This window comes from Colobus angolensis, unplaced genomic scaffold (genome assembly GCF_000951035.1).
Source record: "Colobus angolensis palliatus isolate OR3802 unplaced genomic scaffold, Cang.pa_1.0 Scaffold36, whole genome shotgun sequence".
Classification (NCBI taxonomy): domain Eukaryota; kingdom Metazoa; phylum Chordata; class Mammalia; order Primates; family Cercopithecidae; genus Colobus; species Colobus angolensis.
In genome coordinates, this window is record NW_012116932.1 from 890,347 (window position 1) to 901,560 (window position 11,214).

At 58.2% G+C, this 11,214-nt stretch overlaps 2 protein-coding genes across 3 annotated transcripts in view; one reads left to right on the forward strand and one right to left on the reverse strand.

Moving 5' to 3' along the window:
- The window catches only part of NANOS3 (nanos homolog 3 (Drosophila)), a 3,554-nt gene extending 2,801 nt beyond the window's left edge, over positions 1-753 (forward strand). Inside the window, exon 3 of one of the 2 annotated variants that reach the window (XM_011953193.1) lies at positions 443-753. In XM_011953193.1, coding sequence (XP_011808583.1) covers positions 443-504 — 62 coding nt within the window. In that variant the 3' untranslated portion in view covers positions 505-753. The remainder of the gene's footprint in view (positions 1-442) is intronic. The other variant, XM_011953194.1, reaches the window with a different exon arrangement.
- A 1,579-nt stretch (positions 754-2,332) lies between these two features.
- Positions 2,333-11,214, reverse strand: part of LOC105519738 (chromosome unknown open reading frame, human C19orf57) — a 26,419-nt gene continuing 17,537 nt past the window's right edge. The window contains exons 6-8 of the mRNA XM_011953195.1: positions 9,800-11,074; positions 6,244-6,338; positions 2,333-2,935 (exon numbers count right to left, since the gene is read on the reverse strand). Of these exons, the coding sequence (XP_011808585.1) occupies positions 2,785-2,935; positions 6,244-6,338; positions 9,800-11,074 (1,521 nt within the window). The 3' untranslated portion in view covers positions 2,333-2,784. The remainder of the gene's footprint in view (positions 2,936-6,243; positions 6,339-9,799; positions 11,075-11,214) is intronic.

Sequence of the window (11,214 nt, forward strand, 5' to 3'; positions counted from 1 at the left end):
AAAAAAAAAAAAAAAGAAAAAGAAAAAAAGCATTAAAGACTGCCTCCAGGAGACGATAGTGTTCCCTGTGAGGTTTGATGCTTTCCCACTGGGAGACGCTGGAGGCTAAAAGGACATAGGGAAGATGGTGTCCTGCCGCCAGCCTTTCTGATTAACAACTTCTGGGAGTAACAGATCTGGGGACCCCCCCCCCGAGCCCGGCGGCCACGAGAGGGCACCACATGGTCGCAGAATCGGAACTCCGGCGCTTTGTCTCGGGCTCTGGGTCCCAGCGGGGCCCCCCTGCGGAGCCAGAGACATCACGGGGTCGTTGTGTCCGGAGCAGCCACTGGGTGGCGCCAGAGGCCCAGCATCTCCGGAGGCCGAGTCCGTGGGCAACTTGGGGAGCGTTGAGTCATTGTGGCCTGTGATTAAGCATTTCTCTCCCTCCCCCCTCTACTAGGTTTCAGAGGTGCCGGGAAGTCTGAGCCTTCGCCCTCCTGCTCTCCCCCCATGTCCACCTAAGAGGCCGCCTACACCTGGGCAAGGGCACCCGGGCTCAGCTGGATTTCCAGGAAGACCCACCCTGTGAGGACCACTCCCAGACCCTCCCCCCAGCCCGAGATTGAGCCCTGGGGATGCCCTGGGGTTGGCAAGGGAACAGCTGAAATCGCCCGTCCTTGGGGACCCTGTCTTTTGTGCCATCTGCCATCTCCCCAGTGCTGGGCATCCAGTCAGCACTCAATAAATGCTTATGAATGGATCAACAGACAAGGCCTGGTCTTGGGGCAAGGTGTAGTGTGAACATTGCTGGGAGTCCTGTACCTAGATCTCCCTTTCCTCTTCTTTGAGTTTCAGCACCGTGGGGTGCTGGGGTGAGCTGCTTTGTGCAGAGTAACACAAGTGGGTCCTTGGGGTAGCTGAGGAGGTTCTGGCACCTTGAAGCCAGATCGACATCATGAGACCCTTTCTGTGGACATTTGGTCTTTCAGCCACCCCCTGCACTGACATGCAAGATGGGTGGCCTCCTTCCATCCCACCCCCAGCTCCTTACTGGAGATGGGGGCTTCATTTGAGGAAGAAATTGACGGGCAACTAGATGGAGCCCCCAGCATCCTCCTCACTAAAGAAGGTGAATGGTTATGTCACCATGGATGCCCCAGTGACAAGCCAGGCAGTTCAGAGCAAGGGAGGGACATTTAGGGGGCAGGGAATGGGACCATGTCCTGGGGGATTGGGTAGGGGTGGTGGCCTAGGAGGGCTTGGCAGGAGCAGAAAAATGGGGCTGTTCTGGCAGGGCGGGGGGAATGCATTTGGGGGAATTCCCATGCCCCTGCCTGCCTCCTCCACCTCCAGATCTTGTCCTGTTGAGGTGACAGGTGGCAGTGCTCAGGAAGCCAGCGCACCCACTGTGCAGTCCACATTCCTACCCCCGGTCCACAAACCAGCCCTGAGGCCTGTGGTCTGGTGGCGAGGAATCGAGCATTGTTGTCCCCTCTGCCCTTGGCTTTCCAATTTAAACTGGAACCAGAGGCCCTGGGGATGGGGGTGGGTCCTTGCAGACAGCTGGGTCGTGGAGGGGGACATGGGGAGGAGGAGAAAGAAAACAGGATACCAGCAGCTCCCAGGGTCTGGGAATGGAGTTAGGGTTTCCTAGGGCAGAGCCGCTGGGGCTGGACACCCGGGGAACTGGGCTCATGTCAGGGCATGTCCTGGTGGACAGGGGGCTCACCTGGGTGTGAACCCGCCCTGCTCTTTCCTCCCCTCCTGCATGAGGTCTCCGGGGTATAAGATTGCAGGGTGGGAGGAGGACCCCTCCTGAGCCGTGGGAGCTGGGGTGCAGGAGTCACAGAGTGCTTCATGACGTCGAAGGTCCAGTCAGCCTTTCAGTGACAGATTTCATGGAGGCATCGTTTTCTGCAAATGGGATGACAGCAGCCCCTGTGGCTGCTAACAGGACTGTCATCTGGCTGTTGAGAGGCTTGCGTGGGATGAGAAGTGCCACGACTTCAGCCATGTTTGCATCCGTAACAACCTCTTGGGATAGCCTCCTTCCTGGCTGGGGCCCACAGGCAGCTTTCCTGGAGGATGGGCCAGGCCACCTGAGCACTGGACTCACCCTGCAGCTGGGTGATCTCCCCGGGCATCTCTTAGGCTTCTACGAACCGTGTGTGTGCTCAAGAGCCTGCACACACAAGCGGGCACACAGTCACCCACCCCTGGAGATTCGCACCCCTCTTGCTTTCCCAGGGAAGCTGAGGTGTAAACTCGTAGAGGGCGAGGAGGAGGAAGTGGGTAGAGAGGTTTGTGGGTGGAAGGTGAAGGAACTGAAGCCTCAGCCCCAAACAGCAGGTCACGGGGCCTCTACAGAATCATTTATTACGGGTCTTCCCAGAAGAAATAAAATGGAAATAGGGAGAAAGAAAACAAAGGGAGCTCTCTTCTCCTCCAGGAAAGAAACAAATTCTGAACCTTCCATACTTGGCTCAGGAGCCTAAAATTTGCAAATCCAGACAGGATGGGCTCTGCTGGGAGGTAGCCGCTTCCTGGAGCCCAGGCCCGCCTGAAGCCACTGGGGCTGCAGGAGACGCAGTTTCCCTCCCTGAAGCCAAGGGAGGTTACTGACCTTGATCCTGGCCAGGTGAGACCAGGACCTCGGGGCCTCCTTTGTGTTGTCCATGGAAGACCAACTTCCCGCAACTGAAGGGAGGTTTGTAGGGTCCACTAGGACCCCATGGAGCATCTTGGAGGAGGTCCGCAGGCATGGGGGCTGGGTGGCAAAGGAAACACAGACCTCAAAGTGGCCTACAGTTCCCTCCAGGGTGGGTCCCCTCGAGGGACATTCCCAGGCCCCTTGGAAGGGTAAGGCAGGGGGGCTTTGCCTCCTGGCTTTGTCTTCCGGTAGTTGAGGCGCTTGAAGGCTTCCAGTTCCCGGTGGGTGCCCATGATCAGCCGGCTGCAGGGGAAACACAGGCATGCGTGTGGGGCTCAGTGGTCACCAGGTGACAGGGGCCCGCGCCTCACAGCCACACGGTCACCAATGACTCAGATGCAAACACAGGGCTCACACACACGTGCACATAACCAGAAAGGGCCTGTTGCAGCACAGGCTGGACCTGTTCCAGCCTTTCTTCAGAGCCCGTGTTCTGCAAAGGACCAGGGATGGGGGCACGGTGACGGCCCAGCAGTAGTGGGGTGCCTGACCCTCGCTGCCCACCCAGGGGCTTCACACTTCGTTCCTCCCTGCTTCTCTGAGTCCCCCCTGGCCTCCCACAGGCCCCATGCCCTGTGAGTCCGATCCCAGCCCGTACTTCAAGTTAGAGAGCTCAACGATGAGGCCACGCACGATGTTGGTGGCGTCCTCCATCCTGGAGGCCTCAGAGGCCTGGATCCCCACGAAGGTCCTGGCCGGCAAGGAAGGAAATTGAGTGGCCCGACCTCACCGGACTACCAGAGCACTCCAGTGGGAGGGGCTTCCGCCGGGCCTTGCACCATCTTTTCCGGGTGTCCAGCCTGTCCTCCTCTGTTCACGACAGAGCCCTGATGGCCAACCCAACTGGCTCCACTGCCCAGCAGGCCCAGAACGCAACCACTTCTCCCCTGCCCTCCCCCTGCCCTCTCAGGATGCTGCTGCCACCGCCTCCCCAGCTCCTGCACCTGCAGTTTGCCCCCCACAGGTACCGGGGGTTGTGAACTTGGAAACCTGGCGCAGAGGTAGGCCCTCTCCTCCTGCAGCTGTGCACCACCTGCCTTCCCTGTGCCTTCCCCTCGTCTCCCACTTCTCCCCTCCCGCTTGCTCTAGCCACACTAGACTCCTGGCCATTGCTTGAGCACCTCTCAGGATTCTGGAACATTCTTTCCTAAATGTCTCCTCCTGATGGTGGGTGGTGGCTTCCCTGATCACCCCTTACATTTTAACCCCTTCTCTGCTGCCTTTTTTTCCCCCAACACTCTGCCATCTGATGATCTAATCTGCTGTCTCTCATGTCCCCACACCCCGAATCCCCCACTAGCAGTCAACTCTGTGTTTTGTCCCACACTGTCTCCCCAGCACCCAGGGCAGTGCTAGAAAAGCCAGCCCTGCCGGGCGCGGTGGTTCACGCCTGTAATCCCAGCATTTTGGGAGGCCGAGGCGGGCGGATCACAAGGTCAGGAGATCGAGACCATTCTGACTAACACGGTGAAACCCTGTCTATACTAAAAATACAAAAAATTAGCTGAGCCTGGTGGCGGGCGCCTGTAGTCCCAGCTACTCGGAGGGCTGAGGCAGGAGAATGGTGTGAACCCAGGAGGCAGAGCTTGCAGTGAGCCGAGAGCCGAGATCACGCCACTGCACTCCAGCCTGGGCGACAGAGCGAGACTCTGTCTCAAAAAAAAGAAAAAAAAAAGAAGAAAAGCCGGCCCAGATGGCATTCATATCTATGTAAGGTTTGGGAGGTCAAGGCGGGAGGATGGCTTGAACCCAGCAAGACCAGCCTTGGCAACGTAGTGAGACCCCGTCTCTACAAATAATACAAAAGTAGCCAGGCGTGGTGATGCATGCCTGTAGTCCTAGCTACTCAGGAGGATGAAGTGAGAGGATCACTTGAGCCCGGGAGATGTAGGCTACAGTAAGCTATGATCCTGCACACCAGCCTAGGCAACAGAGCAAGACTCTTATCTAAAAAATATCCTGCCAGGCACGGTGGCTCATGACTGTAATCCCACCACTTTGCGAGGCTGAGGCGGGTGGATCACTTGAATCCAGGAGTTTGAGACCAGCCTGGGCAACATGGCAAAATCCCATCTCTAAAAAAAATATACAAAATTAGCTGGGTGTGGTGGCGGGTAACCATAGTCCCAGCTACTTAGGGGGCTGAAGTGGAAGAATCACGTAAGCCCAGGAGATCGAGGCTGCAGTGAGCTGAGGTTGCACCACTGCACTCCAGCCTGGGTGATGGGAGTGAGACCATGCCTCAAAAAAAAAAAAAAAAAAGTCACAGAAGATCCAAGGAGCCACAGAACCCCACCCCCCCACAGAACAGGTGCTACTCTCAGACATGGGCAGTACAGGGGGCCAGGCGGGTAAGTGGGGGCCACTTGCCCTAAACCCGCCCATGCCCCAGGCTTGGCAGCACCTCTGGGGCTGTCACTATGGAAACTGCTGTCCTGCTGCTCCTGCCTTGGTCACCCTGAGGTGACTGGCAGCCCCTGGGCCTTAGCTTCTTGTGTGTGTCATTTAGCCTCAAGCCACCAAACCAGACCCCAGGCCCTCTCGGAGCTTCTAGACACCCAAGGCAGCGGGGAGGGGAGCTGCACTGGCCCTGGGACATCAGAGATTCAGATGTGAACCCTCCTGGCTCTTCACTCAAACCGCAGCAGGCCACTCTGATGAACCGCCTCTGGTCCGCGTGCAGGTTGTGTGTGTGGGTGGGGGAGGTGGCCAGTGGCACGGCAGGTACAAGTCACAGGGAGTGAGGGCAGGAGGCGGGGACAGAGCTGCCCTCTGCTAGGGGAGGAGGAGGAGGAGGGTGTGGGGGCCATACACAGCCAGGAGCTGAGTCCCAAACCGTCCTCCACCCCCACCAGACAGAAACAGAAACTTGGCCATAAATAATTGATAAGCTGCCGCCTCTGCAGAGAGGCAGGTTCAAGTGCCAGGTAACAGAGAGGGCAGCCGCCCAGTCCTGGCTTCGAGGAGGGCTGCGGGAGGGCACGGGAGGAGGGGACAGACTACGGAGACCACAGGCATGGTGCGGGGGAGAGGGTGCCCTCCCCACACACAGCAGCCTGGAGGACGGCTCACTGGTGGCCTGCGCGAGGGAGGAGGTGGTTCGTCTAGGGCAAGAGCCAAGTGGGGAGGGGAAGAGGTGAGGGCAGGTTAGACTCACTTGAGTGCCTGTCTGGTGCCAGAGCTAGGAACGGCTCCAAGATGGTCTCAGCCAACAGTTCTGAGCCCTGTCTGGGTCCCTTCCCCTTCCCAGGGACCCAGGAGGAAGCTTTGGCCCCTCTTCCCAGAGAGAAACAGCCCACAGAGCCGGGGGCACTGTCCCAGGGCTCCTAGGGAGACACTGGGTTGGGTGCTGATCACTGGTCACTGTCGCCCATTCTCTGCTTTTGGGGAGCAAGGGAACGTGTACAGTTTGAAAGACAGGGCTCAGCTCCCCTGCTGGACTGAGGAAGTCGAGGCCCAGGGAGGGAGAACTGGGGTCCCCTCCGTCTGTCACCCTCCTTGGTAAAATTGGTGAGGGTCCTGGAGCCACTTCTCACCCACCCCACACCTACCTCGGCTGGGCCTTGGCCACTGCAACAGGGTCTCCACTGGCACGTGGGCTGGGGCCCGGCCAGCAAGGGCCTGGCTTGTTCCCGGAAGGAAAGAACTGGAAAGAGAGCAAGAGGTGTGAGTGCCCGGGGCCCAGGTGGAGCAAGCTCTGCACAGGGGACCAGAAGTCACGCTGGTGCCTTTGGCTTCACTGCGGCCACAGCGGGTCACACCGGGGCCGGCTAGGACTCCTGCAGAGGCAGAGCAGTAACGGGGAGGAACTCCACGATGGGCAGACCCAGGGCTACCAGCCTGGGCTGCACCCATCCTTTCCCCTTGGAAAGAGAAAGGCCACAGCCAATCCTGGTATCCGCTCCTAGGCCGGGGCCTCCCACAGACTGATCTGGGCAGTGGGGGCGCCCCTCTGCCATGATCTTTGGCCCTGACACCTCTGCAGTCTCCTGCATGCCCCTCACTATCTTTACGAGTACAGAGAAAATGCCAAGTGGTGGCAACTGCAGTGAAGTGGAGTTGTCTACCTTGGCTGAATGAGCCACACATATCCTGTTAGGAAAGGAGTTTGCAAATATAACACGAGGGGAAAACTCCCAGTGAATACAGAGGAAAGCCTGGTAACTCCAAGGCGCTTAAGCTTCTAAGCATCAATGGTGGTTTAATTTCCATGGAAAATGTCAGGCTCCATTATAAAGTGGTGACTTACAATGTCCCTCAGGAAAGAGGCAATGAGCCAGGCTGGGCGCGCCTGTAATCCCAGCACTTTGGGAAGATGAGGTGGGAGGATCGTTTGAGGCCAAGTGTTCCAGACCAGCCTGGGCAACACGGCAAGACCCTGTCTCTACAAACAAACAAACAAACAAAAACCTCCAAAATTAGCCAGGCATGGTGGCACACACCTGTGGTCCCAGCTACTCGGGAGGCTGAGGCAGGAGGATCAACTGCTTGAGCCTGGGAGGTTGAGGCTGCAGTGAGCTGTGATTGTGTCACTGCACTCCAGTCTGGGCAACAGAGCAAGGCCCTGTCTCTAAAATTTAAATTAAATGACTCCATATGCAGATTGCAGAAGCTCTATCGGTCCAAGAGTGAGCACAGAGGAGCTATGAGAAAGTAACACCCAACCCTCCCATGACGAGACCTTGGTTTGAGGTTTGAAAGCTCTGTCTCTGCTGTGTCACCTGAGTCTCCTCCTGTAGCACAGTGCGTGGCCACGGTGAGGTCAGGACGAGGTGCTGAGACGGCCCTCTCGATCCATCTTTGCTATTCCCCGTGCCCCTGCCCATGCCGGGAGACATGGGCCTTGGCCTTCCTGCCAGGAGCCACCCGGAACCTTCCCACGGGAACGTGTTCCTTGCCTGGGTCGCCTCGACTTGCTGGGGAACGCCTCGTGTCAAAACCAAACATGCCCAGGCCCTGGCAGTGCTGTCAGGGCGGTGCCTGGGCCTCCCCTGGTGGGGGAAAGGCTGCCGATGTTGGTCAGGTCTGACCAGCCAGCTGTCTGTCTGGGTCCCCCGGAGTCTGGATTTCAGGGTCTTTTTCCAAGCTTGCGGTTTGGCAGCCCATTTAGGTGGGTTAGGGGCTTCACCTGCTGGATGCCACTTACGCGCACCTGGCCCCAAACACCTTAACCATTTCCCAGCCTTCTCTCCAAGCCACCACCCACGAGACCACAGACTGGAGGCAATGGAGGCGGCTCTTCTCTCAAGCGAGGGATTTGCATTTTGCAAGGCATGAGGCTCTCATAAAATTTCAGCTGTGCCCAGCAACAGAACTCCTGCCTTTCCCACACGCTCATGTTCAGCCTCTACCACTGAACTGCACTGTGACTCACTATTTTTTTTTTTGAGACAGGGTCTCCGGCACCCACGCTGGAGTACAGTAGCATAATCTCGGCTCACTGCAACCTCAACCTCCCGGGCTCAAGTGATTCTCCTGCCTCAGCCTCCCAAGTAGCTGGGACTGCAGCCATGCATCCCCATGCCTGGCTAATTTCCTTTTCTTTTTTTTTTTTTTTTTTGAGACGGAGTCTCGCTCTGTCGCCCAGGCTGGAGTGCAGTGGCCGGATCTCAGCTCACTGCAAGCTCCGCCTCCCGGGTTTACGCCATTCTCCTGCCTCAGCCTCCCGAGTAGCTGGGACTACAGGTGCCCGCCACCTCGCCCGGCTAGTTTTTTGTATTTTTTAGTAGAGACGGGGTTTCACAGTGTTAGCCAAGGTGGTCTCGATCTCCTGACCTCGTGATCCGCCCGTCTCGGCCTCCCAAAGTGCTGGGATTACAGGCTTGAGCCACCGCGCCCGGCCAATTTTTTCTTTTTTTGAGACAGAGTCTTGCTCTGTCACCCAGGCTGCAGTGCAGTGGCGTGATCTTGGCTCACTGCAACCTCTGACTCCCGGGTTCAAGCGATTCTTCTGCCTCAGCCTCCAGAGTAGCTGGGATTAAAGGCACATGCCACAACGCCCAGCTAATTTTTGTATTTTGGTAGAGATGTGGCTTCACCATGTTGGCCACGCTGGTCTTGAACTCCTGACCTCGGGTGATCCTCCTGCCTTGGTCTCCCAGTGCAGGGATTACAGGTGGGAGCCACTGTGCCTGGCCATGAATTTTTTTTTTCTTTTTTTTTTTTACATCTCAACACAGGGACAGCAAAGAAACAGAGGCTGACATTTGAAAAGCAAATTTGGCTCTGTGTTCCAGGATGCGGCGGCTGGGGCAGGACCTGGGTGCCAGCCTGGCCTCCTCCCCTCCCGCCTGCCTCACCTCCAACAGGAGTACGAACTCTTCCAGAGTCTTCGCTGCTACACCCAGTGTGTGGAGAGAGAACCGCCTACCTCCCAGGGTGTGACTGTGACGCCCTCAGCCCAGGCTCAGGTGTGCCAACAGCTGGGGAGGTTACTCTTCCCCTGGGGGGCAGGGCTGAAGCAAGGCTGCCACCTGCCCAGACAGGAGAACGAACGCCAACAGCTGGCACCAGCTCTGGAGCCAGAGGAGGCCACATCTGGGCAGCCGGTGGGGCAGGCAGATCCCTGAAGGAGGCAAAGCCCTTACAAGTTCCAGCAGAAAAACAAAATGACTTATGTGTGTTTGGGAAGGAATCATATCAGGACCTCCAGAGGGCCCTAAGGAGATGGGCAAAGGCTCTTTTGCAGCTTGGGAGTGAAGCCCCCTCCCCAGGCCCAGCTTCTCTCCATCACCCCACTGTGTCCACCTCCCTCAATACATGCCCTGGGACCCCACAGCCAGGGTCAGGCACTGAAGCAGAAGCTGCCAGGGGCTGGCACTCCTGGGGACTCCAGTTCAATGCGGGAGGCCCAGCTGAGAAAGCAGCTGTGTGTCACCATCCCTGGATATGTAGACAACCACCGAAAGGCAGGTCTATACTTTCTGGAAAACCACCGACTCCACGTCCAATAGAGCTGCAACTCGGACTCCTCAAGTCGTTGGCTGTGTAAATGGTACGCCCTGAGCCCCAGCTCCCCCTCCACCGCTGTGCCATATGAGGAGAGGGCTTGTGGAGGTTAGGTGCCTGCCCTGGGCAGGTATGTCTGTCACTCGGGGCAGCTCTTACCAGCTCAGGCGGGACTTCGAAGTCAGAAGCGTCCAGGGCATCCTGTATCTGGCTGTCCAGCAGGAAGTCGAGTTCCACAGCTGAAGAGTCTGCCCAGGTGGACTGGTCCGCAGAATGAGGCAGGTGGTCTTGCTGCCCTGCCAGGTCTGAGGTGGTGTCTGGAATGCCCTGCTGGGCCCCAGGCTCCTGGAGAGGGCTGTCTGCTGCTTCTCTGTGTTCTGGCAGAACAGAAGCTTGTGGGGACACACGAAGCCCCTCAAGGTCTTGTTTGAGGTCCTGGCCACCTGACTCGGCTGCCTCTTGAGTAGGGCCTGGCTCCTGCTTCTGATCGACACACGGACCCGTGTCCTTGGCTGCATGGTCGGAATCTCCAGCGCCCATCATGGACACTCCGCTCCCAGGTGCCAGAGCCAGGGAGGCTGTCGGACCCACTGGGACATCGCCAGAGGGCTTGTCATCCTGCCCTGCCTCCCCCGTTTCTCCTGCGGTTTCCCCAGTGAGGGGGGTGTAGCCTGGCAGGGCCCTCCTGTAGCCTCCATCAGCGGCCTTCCTCTTGGGAGAGGCAGGTGACATGGTGCTGGCCTGCCCATCGGGCCCAGCCACCTCCAGAGCCCTCTCTTCCAGCTCAGCAGGGTCTGTGCTCAGGTCTGCAATGACAACCATCCCGAGGGAGGAGCATCCCAGGCTGCTATGAGTCCCTTCCCCTTCCCTGCCCATCCTGCTGGGGGTCTGCTGGCGGTCAGGGGAGCCCTGGGCCACAGACCCGGGTTCCAGGCACCAAGAGGCAGGGCCCAGTCCCAGAGCAGGGCCCAAGGTAGGAGCTGATGCTGGGGTACAGGGGATACCGTCTCCCTCCTCCTGGGGCCCTCCAGGCAGGCCAGCCCCTGCTGTCCTTTGGGCCCCTCCCTCCTTGGGGGCTCCTCTGTCTGGCTTCTCCCCTTCAGAATCACTGCTTGGTAGGTGTTCCTTTTGGCCACGATCACCTAGAATCCCATCTGTTTCAGGCCTGCTGTCTTCAGCCCCTTGTTCTGACAGGTGGTCTTGGCTGGCCCTCTGTGAGGAGGACAATCCTGTCCCCCTAGCTGGAGGGTCATCAGGCTGAGAATCTCCACTGCTGGGCACAGCCTGCATGGGGCTCTGGCTGCTCTGCTCAGGGTGGGCACCGTCTGCCTGCGTTGGGTCCCCCGGCTCCGTGGCCTCCTGGAAGGGGAGCCCCAGGGTCTCCACTAGCGGCTGGCATCCTGGACTCTGGGCGCTGGACTCTGGGAGTGTTTCCTGTGGACAGAAAAAGACTTAGCCCCGGGGCCTTTGATAACCAAGTTCTCCAAAGAGTTTTCTATTAGGTTAGTGTAAAAGTAATTGCGGGTTTTGTCATTACTTTTAATGGCAAACAGTGGCCAGGCGCAGTGGCCTGT